This window comes from Elephas maximus, chromosome 4 (assembly GCF_024166365.1).
Source record: "Elephas maximus indicus isolate mEleMax1 chromosome 4, mEleMax1 primary haplotype, whole genome shotgun sequence".
Taxonomy (NCBI): Eukaryota; Metazoa; Chordata; class Mammalia; order Proboscidea; family Elephantidae; genus Elephas; species Elephas maximus.
In genome coordinates this window covers 56,899,288-56,918,630 of record NC_064822.1, presented here as the reverse complement: position 1 = coordinate 56,918,630, position 19,343 = coordinate 56,899,288, and the positions used below count along the sequence as shown (strand labels likewise).

The 19,343-nt window shown below is 40.3% G+C and overlaps 1 protein-coding gene across 6 annotated transcripts in view; it reads left to right on the top strand.

Annotated features, from left to right (window-relative positions):
* ADIPOR2 (adiponectin receptor 2) overlaps positions 1 to 14,946 on the top strand; it is an 86,841-nt gene extending 71,895 nt beyond the window's left edge. For all 6 annotated transcript variants that reach the window (XM_049885133.1, XM_049885134.1, XM_049885131.1 and 3 more), the window contains exons 4-8: positions 3,920 to 4,091; positions 6,498 to 6,684; positions 6,945 to 7,132; positions 9,559 to 9,752; positions 12,118 to 14,946. In XM_049885133.1, coding sequence (XP_049741090.1) covers positions 3,920 to 4,091; positions 6,498 to 6,684; positions 6,945 to 7,132; positions 9,559 to 9,752; positions 12,118 to 12,246 — 870 coding nt within the window. In that variant the 3' untranslated portion in view covers positions 12,247 to 14,946. The remainder of the gene's footprint in view (positions 1 to 3,919; positions 4,092 to 6,497; positions 6,685 to 6,944; positions 7,133 to 9,558; positions 9,753 to 12,117) is intronic.
* The last annotated feature ends 4,397 nt before the right edge of the window (positions 14,947 to 19,343 follow it).

Below are 19,343 nucleotides of genomic sequence, written 5' to 3'. Positions count from 1 at the left end.
AGCCATTGAAAACCCTATAGAGAGAGCACAGTTCTACTCTGACATACATGGGGCTGCCATGAGTTGGAATTGACTTGATGGCAACTGTAGTAATAATAATTTAGAGAAAATGGTAAGGGACACTGGTAAATTTATAGCCACTTGATGAGTCTGTTCAGTAGGGTGAATGGGGCCCTAGCAAGTATGATACCAAGTCAGCATAGTTTGTGTGTGTGTGTATGTATATATAAATTCATTTATTAAACATTTCTGGTGAACTCTTAATCTTTTAGAGAGATTTTTGTGACACTTAGCTTTTTCATGAGTTGTATGAAATAGACTTTTTGATGCATGTGCTCTTATATCTTAAAAACTAAACGAAGATTCTCCTATATTCACAATGATGCTGGAAATAATTAGAGCCAACTTTGGATCAGGAGAGGAGAAGAAAACATGATCTGAACATAGACATCCTTTTCGTGACAAAGGGTGATGGTGGTGGTAGGGTTTATAAAAGTTTATGAGCACATAGAGCCCAGGAGATTTTATTCAGTGTTTGAAAATTGGTGAAGGCCAAGCCAACAGACCTATTCCAATAATTGCTGTCTCAGGAGTATTAGTACAAAGGGATACAAAAGACATACTTCATTTTCTAAAAGCAAATTTGATGTTCTGAAATCTCAAATTGTTTATTAAACAAATTTTATTATTAAAATAAGGGATTTTTTAATATTTATAGACCAGTGGGGTCTATAGCTGACTCGACTGCCTTTTTATCCTCTCTGTACTAAGAACAAAAAATAAAGCAAATAAGACTTTCAGTTTAACAGTTAGTGGGAGAATAAATAGAACATTTTGCTACAAACTGATTTAGTGAAGAAAAATGAGTGGGATTCAAAATTATTACTCCTCTCTTAGCTCCTATCAGTTTGCCTGTGAGAGCAGAATGAAGAAGCATCCTGTTACATGATGCTCTCCAGGATTGCTCCACCCTGCTATGGCAGTGCACCTGACCGTACTTGAAAAGTAACCCTGTCTAGTGATACAAGGGTTCTGTTTGTTGGATTGGAAGCAATAAACAGACAAGAGTTTAAAAGGACGTCTGCCATGGTCTTGATGGTGTACCTTCCTTTTAGGATTAGAGGAAATAAAATCATTTAGTCTTTAGGGTTTCCAAGTTTAATAGTCATCTGTCCTTTTCTAGCATTCAGTTTTTGTTATTTTACCAGCATAGCCAGGCCAGTGGGGAAATAGGAGGTGTGCTGTGGGTAGTTTTTTTTTAAATAATTTTTATTGTGCTTTAAGTGAAAGTTTACAAATCAAGTCAGTCTGTCACATATAAGCTTATATACACCTTACTACATATTCCCATTTACTCTCCCCCTAATGAGTCAGCCCGCTCCCTCCTTCTAGTCTCTCCTTTGTGAGTTTTTTTTTAAGTTTATTTTTTTAATGTGCATTTTATGGTTTGATACAAACCTAGCAGGCCACTCATTGCTATTTGGTTTAGGAAGCGTCTTTGTTGAGCTTATAAGTATTGTTTGGCTAAGTTGTGATCCTATTCCTTTCTCTGGTAGGTAGAAGAGGATACCTATGTGTTGGCATTTGGCTGGCTGTATCTGACCGCAAGCTGGGAATGAGGATGCTGTGTCTGTTGAATGTTTCACTAGTTGTGAGACAATCGTGAAAGTACAGCTCCTTAGCTGAGTATTTAGACTAGAATGTTTAGAAGTTGGAAGGGTAATCACTCTGCCATTAAACACATATGTAACTGGTCAGAAACTCAACATAATTCTTTTGGACTATGAAAAGGGAACATTTGGCTGTTTTGCTGGTGTGTGATAGCATGATAGCACTTTTAATATGCTCACAGCCTAGCTATTTGTTTATTGTGAGCGCTTTGAGGGTGTAAGAATTATTTTTCTATTTTCCTCTCTTAGAAAATAAAATTCTCTGAAAATAAAACGGAGTAGTAGCATTTTGTAAGGTTAATCTGAATAATGATTATGTTTTCCAAGTTCACATGGGTAAAAAAATTCAGTATTTTGGCATCTTTCTTTTCTCTCCAGAAAGTCCTGTGGAAGATCTCATAAAGCTCCTTTTATAAGTGGTAGTACTATTTATTAGCGGTAGACGTTAAAAATCTAGATTAATCTTTTAGTATTATTTTATTGTGATTTAGGAGCAAACATGGAGTGGCCAGATTAGCCCCAGCAAAGATAGGCCCCAGATCTTGAGTTCGGGGGGAGGGTAGAAGGAAGTCAGAATGAATATGAAATGAGTATGAGTATGTGAATATATGTGTTGATAGGGTATTAACCAGAAAACCAAACCCATTGCCACCGAGTCGATTCTGACTCACAGCAACCCTATAGGACAGAGTAGAACTGCCCCATAGAGTTTCCAGGGAGCAACTGGTGGATTCAAACTGCTGACCTTTTGGTTAGCAGCTGAGCTATTAATTAGACTGTGCCATCAAGGCTCCGATAGGGTATTAGAAGGGCCATATCTATTTTTAAATTGTTAATCCTCACTTCCTTTGGAGGTGGAGGAGATATTATAGAGGATTATTAGTTCTTTTGCAAATGTCAATAAGGAAGGATTAAGGAGAGCAGAGAACTGGAAAATGTTGTGGAGTAAAAGGAATGGATACAGTAGCTAGTGAGTAGTGGGAATCTTTCTGCATAGTAAAGAGAGACAGTCAAGTTTCTATGGCTTGGTGATGTTTGTCACAAGTCTCCTGGGGGTTAGGGATTGGGGCTCATTGTCTGAAGCTGAAGTCTGTTGATTTGTAACCTGGATTCTTGCTTTATAGGGTACTAGACTGGAAGGACTGCTAAGACCACATTATTAACTAGAAGGTAGACCTGGCATTTTTCTTTATATCTTTCTGGCTAGCCAAAGCAAGTTAGTTCAGGATTCAGTGATTCTATGTAAACTCTCTGAGCTGAGAGACATTAAAAAAAGCAAAGCACAGAGGTTGAAAACCTTTTTAAGGAGGAGGATACCCAGCCCTTGATTCCTTTCCTCCTAACCCGAGAGAAACAGTGAGGAAAAGGGAGACAAGGTGGCTAAGGCATTTAAGGGTGAGCTTCTTTGTCTCTCTCCAGCTTGAGAAGAAGGGTGGATTAATCACTAACGCTTAGGCAGATGACAGCCTCTGGGGATGGTCAGGATTACATACAACCTTTGGGGTGGATGCTAGAGATTGCTAACTCATTTATGAAGCGCTTTGTGTTATCTGACCCTTCCTTATGAAGTAATTGTAGCACTATTACCTTCATTTTGTAAATGAGGAAACTGAGGCTCGGAGATTTTGTGATTAATCAAAGCTCATGCAACTAGTTAACGGCAGAGACCCAAGATTTCCTGACTTCTGCCCTCTTTTCTACTTCATTGTATTTGCTGTGGTGGGAGGAGAAGGAGAGATGTTGGCAAAAGGTACAAATGATTTTATATAGCTCTTTTTCTGCAACAGGTATAAAATATAAAAATGATCATAATTAGTACTACAGGGGCTTTTCAGAGGTAAAGTCTGTTCCAGAGGATGAGGGAAGGGTGTGTATGGGTGGGACATGGGACCCCTCACTCTACCCTTTTTTTTTTTTTGGAGACAGGCCATTTATTTATTTATTACCCTCACTCTACCTTTAGCCAGATTGAAACAGAGCTTGAAGGCACTTTAAAGGGCATATCCTATAAGTTTATTATTTCCTTTTCTTAAGAAAACAACCCCATTTTTAAAGTATCTTTTTCATTAGCCTGTTCTTAAGGACTCAGAATATAGGGCATTATACTTTTCCAATGCATTTGCCTTTTTAAAAATCAATTATTTTTCCTGTCGTTAAACAGTGTGGTGAGAGACAGTTGTTTGGGACCAGTGTTCTAGAGTTGACAGTTAAAGCCACAAAGATGTTTTATAATATTCTTCTCCTTCCAGGTATGGGAAGGTCGATGGCGAGTAATCCCTCACGATGTACTACCAGATTGGCTCAAGGATAACGACTTTCTTTTACATGGACACCGGCCCCCCATGCCTTCTTTCCGGGCCTGTTTTAAGAGCATTTTCAGAATACACACAGAGACAGGCAACATCTGGACACATCTCTTAGGTATATAATATCAACTGTGTAATGAATGGCGATTCAGGTTATTCCTTTTTATTTTCATGTATTTCAGGATAAGGACAGAACTAAAAATATGTATTTGGGATTTATCATTTTGCATTCTGAAGTTATAATGATGGAAATCCTCACAGGCTTACTCTGTAGTTATCCTAGTTTACTCTGTAGTATAGTTTTATTACAACTAAATCATATTTTTGTCCACTAGGTTTTCAGAAGTCACTGTCCTTGAATCAGGCAGAGGAAAATATTCTATATAAAATGTGGTATATTTTAATGAGCACTGAGATGAAGGTAGTTATTTAATAGAAATAAACTGATTTTTAAAATCATTACTTGGAATATTTACAGTTAAATTTAAATTTGGCTTGAAGTAGAATGTGATCTGTAATTTTTTTCCCCCATCATGATTGGATATTAAAGGAAGAATACAATGGGGAAAGAATAGTCTTGCCAACAAATGGTGCTGGGACCATTGGATATCTTCATGCAAAGGAAGGAAGTTGGCCTCCAACTCATACCATATACAAAAATTAACTCAAAAGCTATACACTCTTAGAAGAAAACATAGGTGTAAATCTTTGTGACCTTGGATTAGGCAGTAGTTCTTAGATACGATATCTAAACCACAAGCAGCCAAAGGAAAAATAGATAAATTAGACTTCATTCAAATAAAAAACTTTTATACATCAAAGGACACTTAAGAAAGTGAAAAGACAAGTCACAGAATGGGAGAAAGTATCTGCAAACCATCTCTAATAAGGTTTTAGTATCCAGAATATATAAAGAACTCTTACAACTCAATAAGAAGACGATAAATTGCCCACATAAGAAATGGGCAAAAGATAGGGAATAGACATTTCTCCAAAGAAGATATATAAATGGCCAGTAAGCACATAAAGAGATGTTCATCATTACCCATCAGGGAAGTATAAATCAAAACCACAATGAGACACCAGTTCACCTCCACCAGGATGTCTATGATAAAAAGACAGATAATAACAAGGGTTGGAGAGAATGTGGAGAAGTTGGAATCCTCATGCATTGCTAGTAGTAATGTAAAATATTCCATCCCCTGTGTAAAACAGCTCAGCAGTTCCTCGAAAAGTTAAATGTAGAGCTACCTTGTGACCTAGCAGTTTTACTCCTAGGTATATACCCAGTAAAATTGAAAACATGTTCACACAAAAAAGTGTATACAAGTGTTCATAGCAGCATTATTTATAATAGCTAAAAAGGAGAGACATCCCAAGTGTTCACAGACATTAGATAAACAAAATGTGAAATATCCATAGGATGGAATATTATTTAGCCATATTTAGAATGAAGTACTGATTCATGCTACAACACGGATGAGTCTTGAAACAAGAAGTAGGTTAGTAGTTGCCAGAGACTAAGTGGGAGAGGGGAATATGGCGACCACTAGTGGGTACAGTGTTTCTTTTTTAGGTAATAAGAATGTTCTGGAATTAGATGATGGCAGTGGTTGCACAACCATGTGAATATACTGAATAGTTCCTGGCCTGACCCCATTTGACCTGCATTTGTTGTCTCACATTTGATTTCCACTACGCTCCCCAATTTCCTGCTCATTAGTATAGTAAGAATAGAATTAGAGAATCAAATCGAGTTTGTTGTAACTTCTAACTCCAGAGTAAGTGCTTTTATTAAATGCATAAAACAGGATCACTTAGCAAATGGCAACTTTAAAAAAATTTTTTTACCTTCCTTGTGTTGAGTGGCCCTTCCTTAAGCAGTAAGAACATGGTATCTTACTATGTAGATGGACAGTTTAAGAACTGGATATGAAATAGCCTGAATAGGTATTTTACTTTCCTTAATTCTCCAATCTATTGAGCCAGTTGGTGAGTACCAGGGAAGCATAATGCTCCTTGACTGCTATTGGTGGAGGAAAGCAGTATTTCTTGGCAGAGTTTGAGGGTATTGAGATTCATCACGATAGCGAAAGCAGAATGAATCTTTGAAAGCTTGGCTACAGCATATGTTCCAAAAACTTTATAAATGAAATTTCATACTAGATCTAGAGGTGGGGGAGGACTCATTCAGCGTTCTAGGAAGTAGCAGCACTATCTGGTTTCTTTTTGGATCATGCTCTTACATAGATAGTTTATTGTGTTCTGTATACTCAGTTTATGAAGCTGGGATGTATATGATACCAACAATGTTTAAAGTAAAAGTTTGGATAAACTTCGGTTACTTGGAAAATTATTTCATGGAGCTTCTGATTCAGATACTTCTGCAGTTGAGGGTTGCTATGAGTTGGAACTGACTCTACGACAATGGGTTTGGTTTTCGGTTTTATGAAGGATTGAAAGCATAATGCTGTCTCTTCAAAAGGATGATCTTTATCCCCACCATGTACTTCTTTCCTAGGTTGTGTATTCTTCCTGTGCCTGGGGATCTTTTATATGTTTCGCCCAAACATCTCCTTTGTGGCCCCTCTGCAAGAGAAGGTGGTCTTTGGATTATTCTTCTTGGGGGCCATTCTCTGCCTTTCTTTTTCATGGCTCTTCCACACAGTCTACTGCCACTCAGAAGGGGTTTCCCGGCTCTTCTCTAAGTAAGTATCTGTGAAGTCTGTATTTTGATCAGTGATTTAGAGTCATTGGGTTAGGGAAAAGCATCCAGCAGATTGGCAGAATTCTTGATGCCATTTGATGGGAAGGCTGTATATCTGTGTGTGTGTGTGTATGTGATAATTAAAGCAAGCAACCCAGTTTGCCTCTTAGCTGTTATTAATAGCTCACATCATGGGGAGTTAATTGGAACCTGTCGTGGGCAGTAATTTTTTGCATTAAATGGATTTTTTTTTTATCGTAGACTGGACTACTCTGGTATTGCACTTCTGATTATGGGAAGTTTTGTTCCTTGGCTTTATTACTCTTTCTACTGTAACCCACAACCTTGCTTCATCTATTTGATTGTCATCTGTGTACTGGGCATTGCAGCCATTATCGTCTCCCAGTGGGACATATTTGCTACCCCTCAATATCGGGGAGTAAGAGCAGGTAAGAATATATGGAGGTTTCATGCCGAATACTCATTTATTCACCAGTCATTTATTTGGCAAGCATTATGCTGTCTGCTTGTGATGCTAAAAAGAATAAATCATAGTTCCTGTCCTCAAGGGGCGTTTAATGTAGTGGTAAATGTTTATTAGTTGTCTTAAAGTACTAGGGTGGAGGGACGGTGGTGAGCTGCGTTACACAAGTCTGACATATTTTGGTCAGTGTAGTTTACTGGAGTTTACAGAGCTGAAGGTGATGGCTCTGTAACCTTTGTAAAATAAACAATGATTCATTTTACTCTCAGCTTGGAGTATATTTTTGTAGTAAGTGGTTCTTTTTATTATCATTTTTTGATTGATTTTGTATTTTTGTTTTAAAATGTATAATAAACCCAGTGCCATTGAGTTGATTCTGACTCATATCCTTATGTAATTAAGACCACTGCTCACTGATTATGGTCTGCTAAACTAGGCATTATACACCTATTCTGATGTAGGGATAAAGGGGCTTTTTATATTCAAGATGATGCCTGTTTAACCAGAGATCATGTGGAAAGCCAAAAGTCCCTTTGTGGAGCCTTCCTGTAGGAGCATGGAGTTAGCAGAAAGATGCTTTTGTCTCACTGGACTGGTGACTCCTTGTAGGCGAGGCCATGTCTTCAATTTACTATTTCCATTGTCAGCCCAGTGCCTGCTGAGAATGAATAAGCAGTATCAAAAGGAGTATTTTTCCTTTCACCCCAAACTGCAGTTCATCTACACTTACCTAGAAGATTAGAAGTAGAATTAACTTTATATATATTCCTTTTTTAAAGTGTTCATATGGCCAAATGAATGGTGCTCAGGGTTGGCTTTCAGTAATACTTAACGGTGGTGTTAAGCCTGTTTGAGCACATGAGCTAAGAACTTTGGTGAGTAGAGTTGAGCATCCTTCTATTTATATATATCAGAAGAACCAAGTTCCTGAGTCTTTGACTTAACAAATGATAGGCAAGGCCATTAACAGCCTTTGCTTAACGCATAGCAGAAAAGAACAAGTGAAAGAACAGGATCATGGTAATTTTTCTTTAGAGAGCAGTCGTCGTTAGTTGCTTTCAAGTCTTTTCCGACTATGGCCACCCCAAGTAGAGGTAGGAAATATTTTTTATGTATGCCTGCTTGGTTCTTGTCTTTTTGTGGCATCAGCATTTTCGTTTTCTCTTTTAGATGCCTATTTTATTTATGAGTATGCATGTCTGTATGTGTGCATACATATATTGTTGCATACCAGCCGCTTATTTGGTAATGTCCAAAGCAGGTATAATCGGTTCCCTGTCTTTTGCAAGAGTCATTCTTGACTCTGTGTGTCAAAATGCAGGAACAGTTACTGGCTGTTTCAAGTTCTGTGTTGCTTTGGTTAACACAAAAGTTTCACTTTTTTTTTTTAGATCAGTGGCCTTTAAACTTCTTTAAATTATGAGATTTTCTATTACAACTCTAAATGTATATGTATATGTAAATTTATATATATATATAAATTACAAATGTTTTCATGAAGTGAAAACCCTCCACTTGTGACACAGTTTGATATTTTCTACTGTATTTTACTAAGAAGAAAGAAAGAAATATGGATTGAGACTTAATTGGTCTTGCAAGCTTGGTCATATTGGAAGTTTGAAAACACTGCTTTAGATAATTTTGGAAGCATGAGGGCTGTGGCTGGGTGACTCTGACAGACTTCTGTACCTGAATGCTGCTTTTTGGCCACGGACCTGACTGTGAAGCTTTTAGAATCACATACCTTTTATTTACTCTGTCATGTTAGTACAGTGTCTACATCACCCCCATCCAAATTAGGTCAGTTGTTCAAGACACTTTAAAATTTTTATTCAAGTGCCCAATTACAGGCAGTAGATTTAGGTTACTATTATAAGTATCTTAGCTTTATGGCATCACCTAGTTTTCCTGGTTTATCTATCTGATCATTGCCTCCTCCACCCTTCCACTCTCAAACACTCCCCCCAGCCTCCTAGGGTCTGTTGCTTCAAAGATGAAATATGTAAAATTGCTTTTTATTGTAATCTGTATTCATAAAGAGGCAACATTAAGAGAGCTTTAAACAAATTCCTGGGGGTGTCCTTTCGTAAAACACTTAGCAACATAATTCTAAACCCTTTGAAGACTGCTGAGTTGTTAGGCTGAATCTCTCTCAGCAGGAGGCTCCTTGCATTTTTGTAAATTGATCTCTTAGAACATAGCCGTGCTGTCTTATGTGAATGTCCCAGAGATTGAAGAACATTCTTTTCCTTTCAGATAGGAAGCTAATGTTGGCGTCCTACTTTGAAAATAGACAGCTTTCAGAGTTAATGGTTCTGTGTTATAATACTGAGTTTTTCATCGTTATTTCTCTTTGGTATTTTTGCTTTATTTTCGTCTTGTGATTCCTAGGAGTGTTTTTGGGCCTAGGCCTGAGTGGAATCATTCCTACCTTGCACTATGTCATCTCAGAGGGATTCCTGAAGGCTGCCACCATAGGGCAGATAGGCTGGTTGCTGCTGATGGCCAGCCTTTATATCACAGGAGCTGCCCTGTATGCTGCCCGGATCCCAGAACGCTTCTTTCCTGGCAAGTGTGACATCTGGGTAAGTGTCAACAGAAGTGATTAAGTGTGTATACATATGTGTTAGTGGGCTATTGGTAGACAGGGAAGTGATGCACTTAAAAAAGTTTTAGACTCAAAGTTGGGAGACTTGTATTCTAGTACTAAATTAACTCTGTCCCTAATAAGTTGTATTTCTCTGGACAATATGTAAAATAACAACATTCACTGAGCACTTACTTGGTGCCAGGCACAGTACTGAGCGCTTTTCATGGGTTACCTCATTTAATACATTTGCTGTATGAGGAATAATAATTATTATTGACTTTATCTTACAGATTAGCAAACAGAGGTTTAGGGAGGTTAGGTTAGGTAACATGAGGGCACGCAGCTATTAAGTGGTAGAACTGGAATTTGAATCAGGTCAGTTTAATATCTGTGTGTAGGCTTCTTTTTACTACACCATACAGGCAAGCATTTAGCTATTCTTTGCCTCAGTTTTCTCATTTTGAAACGAGAAAATTTCTCATTATGAAATGAGCATGATGGACCATATTTTTACCAAGGTCCTTTTTTGATACCAAAATTCAGTGATTTATATTGAGAGACTGAGTGCATATACATGTGTTTGGTTGAAAGAAAAGAGGTAAAGATAACTGGATTGTAGTTAATGCTAAGAGAGGAGGGAAGAGTGAAAACATATTTTAGGGACTGATAGATGGAAAATTGTATAACTGAAGAGGGCATAATAGATTTTCAGCAGCAGAGTATTGGAGTGTTGTTTAATGTGAAATCTGACTTTCTGAATTCTGTTCCTTAATCTATTGCTGATTATTACAGGCTAAGCTGATCATCTAATCCCTTTAGTGTCTAGCTTAACTATCTGTAAAGTGAAGATAATGCTGAACTCAGGCAATATTTGGAGCTTAAAATTAGCACATTTATCTTTCTGAGATTGCCATAATTCATAATTTTGACATTGGTATGAAGGGATTTTTTTTATCCCTTTTTCCGTTTTGTTGGGAAAATTAATTCCCTTTGGTTTCCTAGGAAACATCTCTTGGGATGTGACTTGTGTGTTCTTCTAGTTTACACTTCTTAGATTAATGTCTTTCCTTTGATAAATACTGTTTTCCCACTGTACTTTTTCATTTTGTGACTTTAATGAGAAAACAGTATAATTTTTGAAGTGATGTTTTGTGCAGTGACAGTTGATTACCTCTGTTGAGATGTGAACTATCATTCAACAGAACAGGTTAAATTGGAAATTTCACATGCTTTGTAGACCACCTTCGGAGCTCAGAAGGCAGTAAAAGGTGCTGTTTTCGTAGTCTTTTGATAATACACCCACTCCTCACTAACTGGCATGGTTAGGTTCCAAAGACCAGGACATTAGGCAAAAACTACCATTATGCAAAAGTGGAGGATGACTACATCACATCAAGATGGAGGGTGTCTGCATCATTACATCACTGCCAAACCACTGAGAATCATGGCCCAGCCAAGTTGACACACAGCCTTAATCACTGTAGCCAGAGTTACTCTTGCCTTGCACCTTGGTGTTCGTTACTGCCAGATGTATGTCGTTAATGTGCAAAATAGATAGCAGATTTTTTTTTTTTTTTTTTTTACTATTGTTCTAAGTACAAAATGTGAGATAACAAGATAGTCAATAAGTGCGGAATAGGTGTAGTATGTAGTTCATGTAATTCCAGGGTCTTAGAACTGAAAGAGACTCTAGGAACCATTTATTTTGACCCTCCACCCAATCCTAGAAAACAAAACCAAACCTGTTGCCATTAAGTTGATTCCAACTTATAGTGACCCTACAGAATAGAGTAGAACTGCCCCATAGGGCTTCCAAGAAGCAGCTGGTGGATTTGAACTGCCAACCTTTTGGTTAGCAGCCGAGCTCTTAACCACTGTGCCGCTAGGGCTCCTTAATAGCAAACAACATTTAAATAACCCTATGGTACTTTTGTCCATGTAATGGACAAAATTGTCCATCAGCAAAAAATATGAAAAGACCCTTCCATCCATCTGTAGCCCACCGCTAGGCATCAAGGTAGCCTTGCTGTGTGGTCTGCGAGCAAGACAGGCTGTCTGTATGTCATTTACCCCTGGGCTCACCCAGATACTCCAGTGATACATGCATACGTTTTCATGTCTAGAGGGCTTAGCGGCAGCACCTCGATTTCTTGGGGACAACTGACTTCTAACTCAGCAGAATGTGATACTGCCTAATGGACATTTCAGGGTCTGTGGACATCTCGAATTTGAGCTGTCTCATCTATTTCCTGTCCTTTAGTTAGCATAAACCAGGATTAAATGATCCTAAGAATCTTTAGCAGACTTTCAATAATACATGGGTTTCTTCACCCCCCCCCCCACCCTTTTTGTCTTCCCAGTTTCACTCTCATCAGCTGTTTCACATCTTTGTGGTTGCTGGAGCTTTCGTTCACTTCCATGGTGTCTCGAACCTCCAGGAGTTCCGCTTCATGATTGGCGGGGGCTGCAGTGAAGAGGATGCACTGTGATTCCTACCAGTGGCCAGGGACTGACCCTGAACAGGGCCCACAGCACCTGCAGGCCTCCCTCACTGGCTGGTGATGCCAGTACCAGAGGAGCCCCAAGACTTTGACAGCCTCACGGGCTTTGTGATGCCCCAGGGGCTCCACGTGGTACACGACTGAGAAGAGAAAAAATAATAATAATAAATCATACCTCAAAGGACGGAGTGCATCAATTTGGAGAAGAGGAGAAATGCCCAAACTCTGACTCTTTCTTGGGATCTACAGATTGAGGGCTCTGCAAGACCCTTGGCAAACTGGCTTCTGATCTGTATCATATTTATTTGTAGAAGATGGGGAAACAGTTTAGTTGGGGGTTCTTTTCTCTCCCTTTCTCTCTCCTTAAAACAATAATACAAACCAATTTAGGTGAACATTTATATCCTATTAAGGGGTGGGAGTGTGATTTTAGATGCTCTTTTGGGAGAACAAAGAAATTAATGTAAATAAGATTTCTAACTTACTGTTTAAATAAGAATTTATATAAATGTTTAAAACATGGGGACAGGGGAGGGAGGGAACATTTTTGTATAGAATGAAACATGCAAGTACCACACACTGTTTCAATTTTGCACAAAGTAACTGTAGGAGGATCAGGTGAATAGCCCCAGAATGTATAATGCCTTGGTTCACCAAGGTGCCTTCCAAAGGCTGACAAACCTTGGACCCTAGTGGGGCAGAGGGTATAGCCCCAGCCCAGTGATCACATGAGCACCCTCATGCCTGAGAGCTGAGACCTTTGGGAGTCAGGAGGTTGAGGAAGCAGTATGTGTTTTCTCAGTGGAAGCAGCATGTGAAGGACTACCAGGATGTGAAATGATAAGGCTCTAGTTAAGGTGCCCTTTGAGAGATGAACTTGTTTTCTAGACCCTTTCTAAGGAGTAGAGCCACCTACTTGGGAAGGTCAATTATGATGGCATTTAAGGGGCAATGTTAGCATAGGGCTGATCCGATTACTTCTTGGCATCCTGTTGAGTTTTGTGGTAATTCTGATCTGTGGAGAGTTGTGCCAGTTTTCCATATCCTTACTGTGGAGCTCTGGAACACTGTAAATTTTCCACTATTAAAATCACTGCCCTAACTACCCTTCCCCCTTCTGGGAATATAAGTTGACCTCCACCTGGCATCATATAGTTCTTGGCATGGAGCCAGCCACAAAAGAGATTCTGACTTGTCCAGGTGCCTCTCGAACTCATTTGCACAGGTTGGGAGAAACCTTCCTTTGGAGCAGGACAGATGTTTCGCCTCTGGTATACTGTCTTGGTAAGTCTAGGTGTGATAGACACCACAGGTCTCCTTGAACAAGAAAGCCAGCAGAATTGTTATAAAGCAGAGTTCAGTACCTACTGTGGAGCTGTTGGCATGGCAGAAAGTTTAAAGGGAAGTGATGGGTTGTTGCCGGGTAGTGTGGTAGAATCCTTAAGATCATGTCTTTGAAGAGCTTCTAGGAAAAAAAGATTGCTCACCTCCCAGAGGATCTCCTTGTTAACGGTATCAGGATGAGTGGTAGAGGAAGGCTCTGGTTCTTAGAACTCTGATCTTGGCTCACAGGCAGGCAACTAAAATATTTTAGCACTTGAGTCTTAGGTTACTATCGTCCAAGACTTTGGGTGATTAAGTTATATCCTGGGGACTGTGGGTATTAGAGCTAAACATTGACACCCCACGCTGGGGGGTGGGTGTTTGGGAAAATGGAAGAGGTCTCTTGCTTATTCAGGAAAGAATTTTCTTGGTTATTTTCCTCCTATCTCTCCCCTTCCAATCTCCAGCAAAAGCTGGGAACTAGGAAGAAAGAATTCATAGTAGAACTTGAGAAGAACTTAAAGAGTATTTTGGTTCTGGATAAGATCACTGCCTTGGGTGCTAGGTGGATTGAGCAAAAGACTGGGTGAAGTGTTGCAGTGCCTGATGGAATAAAGAACAGTATTAATCCCTCCGAGGAAACAGAGTCCAGCAGGACAGTGGCCATCTGGAAGGAAGCTCACTTAGTTCCACGGGAGCAACAGCACATATCAGAAGCCAGACTTGCTCTTCCGTCATGCACTTTGGGACACAGGGTATAAAGTTCAGCCCTGTAACAACACCAACAGAAGTAGCAGTCTCTGGCCCCAGTCACCCCACACCCCAAAGGAGGAGCTGAATCTGGTTCTACATAGCACAAACCCTTAGGAAAAAGGAAATTAACATCACCGATGCATAATTCAGTAAAAATCTCCCTCTTTAGGATGTGTATGTGTGTGGGCATGTGTGTGCCCATTTATATGTATGTGTCTACATGCAGCTCAGTACCAACAGCCTCACTGTGCACTTGGTCTTACAGTGCTAGCTGAGAACTCTCACCAGGTTGGCGCCTGAATGCCTTACTCTCAGCAGTCAGAGGCTTGCTTGCTCGCTCTCTATCTCTGTGCAGAGTTTTAATTTTCTTTTTTGGTTCTAGGCTCATTTGGACCTCTATGGCTTCATTCTTTTCACCATTAAATAGTGGCCTTTTTCAGTATTTTTCTCCCTCCCCTTTCTAACTTGCTGAAGCCACAAAGCACAGTTTTGGGGTTCATAGAAGATTTGGGTCCAGAAGGGCATCTGTGTGATGGCTCCATTCACCGTCGGAATTCCCTACTTGCTGTATTCTCAACTTATTCTAATAAAAAGAACCAAACGGAACATGAACTTTTGCTGTGTGGTTTTTCCTGCTTCGGCTCACTTCCACTTAGCTTTCGGCACTTTTTACTTGAAGCCCTAATTTTTAGACACTGAAGCTTATGAAATGTTCAGAAGCTTCCCAGTCTGTGAATGCACAAGTCTGAATGCTTATGGCCCATACTCACTTCTCTGAACTCTTTTTCTTATGCTTTCATGGTAGCTGGAACCAGGTTTGGAATGGAAGAGAGAGAGAATTGTAATAACTAACATAATGAACACTTTTATGCCAGGGACTGGGTTAAAGGACTCAGAATATAATTGTAACAATAACTCTATGACCTCTAGTCAGTTTTGTTTTCACTCTCATTTTATAGATGAGGAAATTGAAGCTTAGAAAGGTGAAGTCTGACTCTAGTGCCAGTACTCTAAGGAAAAAAATGCTTTTTCTCTACTTGGGTTTATCGTTCTGTTTGAACAGTTAATCTGAGGTATGTTGACTTAAAAACAAAGGTTTCTAGGTTGGTTGGTTAACCTGATCCCTTCTGTGTAATTTAAGAAGGGAGAGGAAATCCCAACACTTTGCCTTGGATAAAATTTAGTTTTTGCAGGGGAATTTACAGTATTTGGACAATAACATCCAATCTGTGTTCTCATTTTCAGTTATAGGTAATAACTTTAGGGTTTCCCCACATGTTATCCTGATAGAGAGCACTGTATTGCATTCTGCTCTTGACAAAAAATAAGCTGAGGTAAAATCTTGTGCGCGGCCATTTAGATACTCCACCGGTCTCACCGTTTGGTGCAAGGGAAAATGAAGAAAATCAGAGACACAAGGGAAAGGTTAGTGCAAAGGACTGATGGACCACAAGTACCAAAGCCTCCACCAGACTGAGTCCAGCACAACTAGAAGGTGCCCAGCTACCACCACTGACAGGGATCACAATAGGCGGTCCCAGACAGGGCTAGAGAAAAGTGTGGAAAAAAATTTCTCACGTGCGCACATGCACACAGGCGCGCACACGCACACAAAAGACCATACTTACTGGCCTGACAGACTGGAGAAACCTTCGAGAATATGGCTCCCGGACACCTTTTTAGCTCAGTAATGAAGTCACGCCTGAGGTTCACCCTTCAGCCAAAGATTAGGCCCATAAGATGAGACTCTATGGGGCAGTTCTACTCTGTTCTGTAGGGTCGCTATGAGTCGGAATCGACTCAGCAGCAGTGGGTTTGCTTTTGTTTTTAAAAAGCGGCACACCAGCCCAGGGGCAAGGACAAGAAGGCAGGAGAGGACAAGAAAGCTAGTAATAGGGAACCCAAGATGGAGAAGGGGAGAGTATTGACATCTCGATGGGTTGGCAGCCAATCACAGAACAGTATGTGTTCTAATAGTTTAATGAGAAGGTAGTTTGTACACCTTCATCTGAAGTACAATAAAAGCAAAAGCTGAGGCCTACAAATAACCAACTTTATTTTTTCCTAGTCTCTTGCTGAAAGCTGTATGTATGTTTTCTATTACTCAGGTGATGTCCTGTGAGTACTGTGGAGGAAACAGAGAAGGACAAGTTTGAATTTGGACTTTATAGAACACTAGGGCTCTGGGTGGCCTAGAGAGGCCTATGGGCAATGTTGTTTTAAAACCATCCCAGAAGTAATAGCCTTTTCTCTAAAATGTTTTGCTTTGGCGCGAGCACGTTTCAGAACTCACCACCCTCTTGCCGTATCTGGTCAACAAGGTTTTTCCATCTTCAACTGTTTGACTCAGGGAAAAAAGGCCAGTTCTGGCTCTTGTGGCTGCTGCTTATGATGGCATGGGGTGGCATGTGTCAGGGCATAGGGGAAAACCAAGGAAGCAGGGAAATGAACCTGTACATACTTGAAAACTTCTCATCACTGCCCAACTAGCCCATCCCTGCCTTTGCTACATTAACCTAGGAGTTAAAAGGTGGGTTCAAATCAGGGCTTCAAACCCGAACCCGTTCGATCTGGTTCAATCCCCTGCTGATAATTTGCAAGTTCTCAGCAGGGAATCGAACCAGAAGGAACCAGTTCAAAGCCCTGGCTCAAATTCCAATTCTGCCATTTGTGATGTGGGCAAGAAGTCACTTCCTTCCCTTTCTTAGTTTCGTCACCTGTTAAAAAAAAATGAAGCTGATAATCAATATATGCTTTGCATCGTTCACTGAGCTGATGTGGATCTTACAGGTCAGCAGTTGTCAGACTTCCCGCAGTGGTTGTCTGCCTTTTCTGCCAAACCCTTGCTCCAAGTCCTCCCTTTTGTGGTCTGTGCCCCATCTTCCATCTTTTTGGACCTGAAGATACGTCCCTTCTCCTGCCCAACCCCCCCAAAACTTCACTTAGGATTTTGAAGTGGCTGTTGAAGTACTTTACCAGAAAGACTTCTATCTGTACAGAATCACCAGGTAGACTTAGTAGCTAATACACGCCTGGTAGTGGGAAAGGAGGATCTGACAGCAACGCTGAGTTCTTGATCGGTCATCCCAAAGGTCTACAACATTTATAAGAAGATTTTGAAATTCTGTCCCCCAGTTTATTGAACAACTTAGGTTCCAACTTTGCTTCTCTAAAATAAGGTGATGGCTCTTTAGCTTGAGCCAGGCTGCCATCTGGTGTCCTTCAAGGGTTCTGTTAAAAGTAGAAAGGAAGAATAGTCCAGCCTCCGGAGGTAAAATTTATGAGAATATTGTGTTCTCCAAGGTAAAGAAAAGCAGGATTTGTCAGAAGTGGCTTTTCCTTCCATTGGTTCTGAACAGAATTCCAGATTTTGTAGCCCACCCTAGGCAGTGCAGAGACGTGGGGCCCTGGTGCAGCAGACAAAACAAGGCCAAGAGCTGTGCCTGACTAAACTTGGCCTTTTAATTCTATGGCCAAAATAGTTGATACACTTGCCAGAAAATGCAATCCCTGGTTGGGTGGGGAAGATGAGCCTTCCAAAAGGAGAAACACTAGTAGTCACTGACTGTCAGTCAGTATTGAGATGGAATACTGTTGGAGGTCATGGCATATATTAACGCCAAAGAAGGGCATGTGGCTGGCCGTGGGCCATAGCAGGGAGCGGCTGGAGTGAGAGTTAGGAAATGCTCACCCTGCTGGGCCTGCACCATAAGCTCTTCATTACTCGATTGGGTGGGGGACTCCAAGCTATGGCAGCCAAGGGAGCCGGAGAAGAGGCTCCCTGCTGCTCCCTAACCCACCTGGGTCAGGGGGCACCTAGGACTTTTGCCTATTATTCCTGGAATCCAAACTTTAATTTCTTCATCCCAACTTTCATGAAACAAGCTAATGTAAGACTTAAAACCCATTGCCGTTGAGTAGATTCCCACTCACAGCAACCCTATAGGACAGAGAACTATTGCATAGAATTTTCAAGGAGTGCCTGGTAGATTCCAACTGCCAGCCTTTTGGTTAGCAGCCGTAGCACTTAACCACTATGCCACCAGGGTCTCCAAATATAAGAATAGTAAACATGTATTTGGTGCTTACTACATGCCAGACAACTTTAGGTGTTTTTTTTTGGGGGGGTATATGAATATGTCATTTGAACCTCACAATGCTCTTCCAATAATCTGGAGCCAATTTTAAACTCTCCATGCTTCAGTTTCCTAATCTATAATGTTGTTAGGTGCCATTGTGTCAGTTCCGACTCATAGCAACCCTGTGTACAACAGAAGAAATGCTGCCCTATTCTGTGCCACCCTCACAACTGTTGCTATGTTTCAGAATATTGTCGCAGCCACTATGTCAGTCTGTCTCGTTGAGGGCCTTCCTGTTTTTTGCTGACCCTCTACCTTACCAAGCATTATGTCCTTCTCCAGGGACAGATCCCTCCCAATAACATGTCCAAAGTACATGAGACAAAGTCTTGCCATCTTTGCTTCTAAGGAGCATTCTGGCTGTACTTCTTCCAAGACAGATTTGTTCTTCTGGCAGTCCATGGTATAGTCAATATTTTTCACCAACACCATAATCCAAATGCATCAGTTATTGCACTGGGCAAACCTGCTGCAGAAGACCTCTTTAAAGTGTTAAAAAGCAAAGATGTCACTTTGAGGACTAAGGTGCGCCTGACCCAAGCCATGGTGTTTTCAGTCGCCTTATATGATATGCATGCATAAGCTGAACAATGAATAAGGAAGATATCTATAATATGGGGCTAATAATAGTACTTATTTCAGAAGGTTGATGTGAGGATTCACTGAGCTAGTACACATTTTTTTCCTAGTGCATGTAAACATCAGCTATCATTAGCAGTACTCTGCCCCTGGTGGAATGAGTGATCTTAAGTAAATTCCTGATCTCTGATCCTCAATTTCTTCAGCTGTAAATGGGGCCATTAATATCTACCTCACAGGTTTGTTGTGAGACTTAAATTTTAGTGACTGTAAAGTGGAATCTATAATGTA